Genomic DNA, 5891 nt, shown 5'->3' on the forward strand with positions numbered 1-5891 from the left:
TACTCGGAAGATGAGGCGGAAGGATCGCCGGAGCCCAGCAGGTCGAGGCTGTGGTGGCCGGGAGCGGCCTCTGCACTCCAGTCTGGGCGACAGAGTGAGACTCCAACTCAAAAAAAAAAAAACAAAAACCTGTTTCCCATTTTATGTGGCCTTCTTAAGAAAATCTAATCTGCTTTCTTACCTTTCTCCTGTGGCTACCTACCATGTTTAGATTCTTGGACTTGTTAGCCCTTCTACCAGCCTCAGAGAAGTCTTTCCATTTGTTCACTTTGCCATACAGGAGGCAGAGGTTTATCAAAGAAAGACCTTCAGTTCTCATGAGTATTGTCCTCATACTTGTCATTTCTTATTTCAAGTCTTTACAGTTCCTTACGTCTATATTGAATCAGGGATCTAAGATATGAACTTCATGGCACTCTTGGAGGAAAGCGTTGCTAATCCTACATTATTCCAGTGTCTAGGCTGTGAGTTATGGAATTTAACTATGTGTAGAAAGAACCCCTTAGAGTTCATGTCAGTTCCTGAGCTATGCCATCACTTAAGTTATGGCGTTATTTTTGATTTTCACTAGCTAATCAGGTACTCATTGCACATTTATGTTGAAGAATTTAAGATCCTGAATGGTTTCCCAAAGTTATAATTAGACAGCTAGTTAGAAGCAAAGTGGCAGCTGGGTGCGGTGACTCCTATAATCCCAGCACTTTGGGAGGCTGAGGTGAGAGGATTGCCTGAGCCCATGAGGTGGAGACCAGCCTCGGTCACTTGGTGAGACCTCATCTCTACACTAAACCAAAAAAATTAGACGGGCATGGTGATGAGCGCCTGTGTTCAGCTACATGGAAGGCTGAGGCAGAAGGATCGCTGTGAGCGTGCTACTGCATTCCAGCCTGGGCGACAGAGTGAGATTCTGACTCAAAAAAAAAAAAAGCAGAGTGGCATTATTAACACACCTCCTACCATTAAAAAAATATATATGGTTATAGCAAAGTAGATACTAGAATAATTTGAGATGGGGAATGGATATAATTTTGGGGGTCTTTTTTTCCTTTTTTTTTTAATTAAGAGGCTTTTTATCAGGGAAGTAAATATAATATTATACCATAAAAATGAAAAAACTTGAAAACTGCATTCCTTTAGGTTCTTAGTCTCCAGGAGTATATTTCAAAGTGGTTAGTAATTTGTGTTTCCTGGACCCCCTTTAATAGCATTAGGATTGGGCGTGCAGCACGCCTGTAGTCCCAGCACTTTAGAGGCAGAGACGAGAGGATTGCCTGAGCCCAGGGGTTCGAGATCAGCCTGGGCAATTTGGGGAAACCTCATCTCTACAATAAATTAAAAAATTAGCTGGGCATAGTGGTGCGCACCTGTGGTTCCAGCTACTTGGAAGGCTGAAGTGAAAGGATTACCTGAGCCCAGCAGGTCGAGGCTGTGGTGGCCATGAGTGTGCCACTATACTCCAGCCTGGGCGGCAAAGTGAGACTCTTACTCAAAAAGAAAATATATATATATCATTAGCAAACTTGGTTTGTGATTACCCTGACTCAGAATCCCACTAAATAATTACCTCTTGTAAGATCAGAAAATTGTTTTCTTAAGCCTTGACCATCAGTTACAAGCAGTACATTTCAGCTCTTTCTCTAGTCAGTGTCTAGACTGTGCACATAATGCTGTCTACTTTGCAAAATATCTTTTTTGCTTTCCTAATAATTTACCCAGTCTTGTTTGTCTTTGTTACAAAGTCTCGCTATGTATTGCCCAGACTGGTCTTGAACTCCTGGGCTCAAGTGATTCTCCCATCTCAGCCTACCATGTAGCTGGGATTACAGGCACATTACCACCATGCCCAGCTCCAAAAATCTTAATAGTCCTAATGGGACAAGAGCTTCATTGTTAAGAAGACCTTGAGTGATAAGAGTCTCACCCCTTTAAACATAGTTTGTGAAATTATAAAACTTAAAGATAAAAAACAGCCCCCTGTTAGGTAAAAGGAGATTTCTTTTACTGTAAATTAATCATCCAACATATGATAGATCTGATCTTCATTGCCACAGGAAAACAAGTAAAGGGAACGCTGGATGGGTTATGTCAAAATAGCTGCTATTCTATGCATTATTGAAATAGCAGCAATAAGAGCACACTGCCTTTGGAGCTATTGGGGGAATGCTTTATGCAGTGTAAACATTTAGCTTGTTTAAACGGGTGAGGAAGATTGAGACCTACATGCCAAAGAGAGTATCTAACTTATAGTCAAAAGACCTTTCTTGTTTCTTCCCACTCCTGAAGAATGTTTGAAGAAATGGCACAATAAAATGAAAGCTCGTTTGTTTCTTTTTTTGTAGAGCAAATTTTTCAGAACATAAAGCAAGAATATAGTCGTTATCAGAGGTGGAGACATTTAGAAGTTGTTCTTAATCAGAGTGAAGCTTGTGCTTCGGAAAGTCAACCTCACTCCTCTGCACTCACAGCACCTAGTTCTCCAGGTAAGATTGCTTTGGTGTGCAAAATCCACTTGTTTGTAAATGGTACTTAAGATGATTTCTCAATCCAGAATTGATCTTCTCTAATTTAATAAAATTGATAAAGTGGATACATTATAGTACTACTTATAAATACTTTTAAAACCAGGAAAGTTATGAAATTGGAAGCCGGGCTCCTATAATCCCGCGCTTTGAGAGGCCGAGGTGAGTGAATTGCCTGAGCCCGCGGGTTCGAGACCTGCCTGGGCAACTTGGCGAGACCTCATCTCTACAATAAAAAAAAAAAAAAAATTAGCCAGGCATGGTAGTGCGCCTGTAGTTCCAGCTACTTGGAAGGCTGAGGTGGAAGGATTGCTATAGCCCAGCAGGTCGAGGTGGCCGGGAGCATGCCACTGCCCTCCAGTCTGGGCGACAGAGTGAGACTCCAACTCAAAAAAAGAAAGTTATGAAATTGGAAAAGACCTTAGATTTATTTGATTGTGCTTTTATCTACCCAGTAAAAGAGTATCCTCCTTTATAATTGCAGTGTGTAGCTGGGCGTGGTGGCTCACTCCTGTAATTCCAGCTACTTGGAAGGCTGAGGTGGAAGGATCGTCTGAGTCCAGCAGGTTGAGGGTACTGTGGCCATGAGTTTGCCACTGCACTCCAGCCTGGGTAGACAGAGTGAGACTCTGACTCAAAAAAAAAAAATTTACAGCCAGGCTCAGTGGCTCAGCCTGTAATCCCGCGCCTTGAGAGGTTGAGGTGAATGGATTGCCTGAGCCCGCAGGTTCGAGACCCGCCTGGGCAACTTGGCAAGACCTCATCTCTACAATATATCAAAAAATTAGCTGAGTGTGGTAGCGTGCGCCTGTAGTTCCAGCTACTTGGAAGGCTGAGGCAGAAAGATCGCTGGAGCTCAGCAGCTCAAGGCTGTGGTGGCCAGGAGCGGCCACTGCAATCTAGTCTGGGCGACAGAATGAGACTCCAACTCAAAAAAAAAAATTTAGTGTGTAATACTGTGGCCAGTAGCCACATTTGGCTGCTTAATTTTAAGCTATTTAAAATTAAATAGGCCGGGCTCGGTGGCTCAGCCTGTTATCCAAGCACTTTGGGAGACCGAGGCGAGTGAATTCCTTGAGCCCACAGGTTCAAGACCAGCCTGGGCAACTTGGTGAGACCACATCTCTACAACAAATCAAAAATTAGCCGGGCGTGGTAGTGCGCGCCTGTAGTTCCAGCTACTTGGAAGGCTGAGGCAGAAGAATCACCAGAGCCCAGAAGGTCGAGGCTGCGGTGGCCATGAGTGTGCCACTGCACTCTAGCTTGGGTGATGGAGTAAGACTCCAACTTAAAAAAAAAAAAATTAGCGCACCTATAGTTCCAGCTACTTGGAAGGCTGAGGCGGAAGGATCGCCGGAGCCCAGCAGGTCGAGGCTGTGGTGACCGGGAGCAGCCGCTGCACTCCAGTCTGGGCGACAGAGTGAGACTTCAACTCAAAAAAACAAAAATAAATAAATAAATAAATAAATAATAATGTAAAATTCAGTTTCTCAGGTGTAATAGTCATATTTCAAGTACCTGATAGCTACACATGGCTGTTGTATTAGACATGCAACTGTAGGACATTTCTATCATTGCAGAAAGTTCTGTTGAATATTGCTGCTCATCTTTGACAGGTGGTCAGAGAGGATGTGCTTAAAAATAGAAACTCTAGGTTGGAGGGAATCTTCTTGGTCATGTAGAGGAAACAAGTCTTAATTGCCATATGACCTGCTATTGGGTTTCAACAGCCCATTGTTTGAACATCTCCAGTGGTAGTGAACTCTGTCTCCTTTAACAGTAGCGGAGTTTGTTTTCTCACAAAGTATTCTATTTTTAACAGTTTTAAAGTTAAACCGGTTAATTCCCTTATATGAATCTTACCTCAATAAATTATTACTTTTTAATTGTCTTCTTAAGATTCAGAGGTCCTGGCTCTGAAAAAACACTTTCTAATTGCTCTTGCACATATATGAATGATAGACCTTTCAGTGGTTACAGCGTGCAATCTTGAGATTTAGTAATATAATCTTGAAGTTATAGACTATGGTTAGAGAAACAATTACAAACCATAACTAGCTCAATGTTTTTGTTAGGTTTTATTTGTATAGAAAGAAATAAACTCTAATTAGTTTGAGCAAAAAAATGATTTGTTTCAGAATGTTAAATGGCTTACAGGCTAACTAAGAGGGCCATGGAAATATAGCCTGACCTTTGAGGAACACCTCAGAACTGGGTACCACCAGGGCTCCTGCTTTGATTATGATAGAAAGAACGCCACTTGTGGAATTTGTTTTTTCAGTTGCCAGCTCCAGAACCAGGCTGCTGTTCCTTTAGCCTCACCATCCAAATAAATGCCTGATGCAGGCTTATACCCCACTTAATCTCAGTACTGAATTCACATCTTTTGTGAGGGAACCTGATTGGCAAAACCTGATCACACCTGAAATGTTAGCTACTAAGAAGTCTGAGAAAAATGTAGTTTTGAGTTTCACAATCTCTACTGTAAAGGGACAGAGGGGAAACTAGAAGGAAGTTACAATAGATATTTAGGCAAGGTATTTATTTGTATTTACCACAAACGTTCAGGTTCTAATGTTATATTTCTATGTTTTCTAGCATTCTGATGGGTATTTTGATTTTCTGACTTAACTTTTATGAACATTTCACCCTTCTCAACGTAGATTTAAAAAGGATCAAGGATGAGATGTGTAGCACCTAATTGCTTCCTTTATATACTTCATAAGGAAATTCTTTGTGAATGTGCTTGAACTTGATTTGAATGGTCCTAAAGGTTAATGACTTTGTGAATATATTTTGTTTTGTTTTATTTATTTATTTATTTTAATTTTTAAATTTTTTTGAGTTGGAGTCTCACTCTGTCACCCAGACTGGAGTACAACGGCCGCTCCCAGCCACTACAACCTCGCCCTGCTGGGCTCCAGCGATCCTTCCTCCTCAGCCTTCCGAGTAGCCAGAATTACAGGCATGCGCTATCACGCCCGGCTGATTTTTTGATTTATCGTAGAGATGAGGTCTCGCTGCCCAGGCAGGTCTCGAACCCACGGACTCAGACAATCCACTCACCTCAGCTTCCCAAAGGCGCGGGATTACAGGCTGAGCCACCGAGCCTGGCCTCACCTCTTTTTTTAAACATAAATCTGGATTATCTCCAGAGATCTTGGTAACTCTCATGCTGTGAATCTACTTTCTGTAATCCAGACTAGAGGATTTTTTTTTTTAAAGAGTCTCACTACATCTTCCAGGCTGGAGTGCAGTGGTGTGCACGCTCACGGCCACCCCAGTATAGACCTGATGGGTTCAGGCGTTCCTTCTGCCTCAGCCTTCCAAGTAGCCAGAACTACAGGTGCACACTACCATGCCTGGCTAATT

General features: G+C 42.3%; 1 protein-coding gene across 1 annotated transcript in view; it reads left to right on the plus strand.

Annotated features, from left to right (window-relative positions):
* The window catches only part of AKIRIN1 (akirin 1), a 14850-nt gene that overhangs the window by 3581 nt on the left and 5378 nt on the right, over positions 1-5891 (plus strand). Inside the window, exon 3 of the mRNA XM_008064422.2 lies at positions 2340-2480. Coding sequence (XP_008062613.1) covers positions 2340-2480 — 141 coding nt within the window. The remainder of the gene's footprint in view (positions 1-2339; positions 2481-5891) is intronic.

Source organism: Carlito syrichta, unplaced genomic scaffold, assembly GCF_000164805.1.
Source record: "Carlito syrichta isolate Samal-C Ts95f unplaced genomic scaffold, Tarsius_syrichta-2.0.1 Scaffold307331, whole genome shotgun sequence".
In the NCBI taxonomy this organism is placed as follows: Eukaryota; Metazoa; Chordata; class Mammalia; order Primates; family Tarsiidae; genus Carlito; species Carlito syrichta.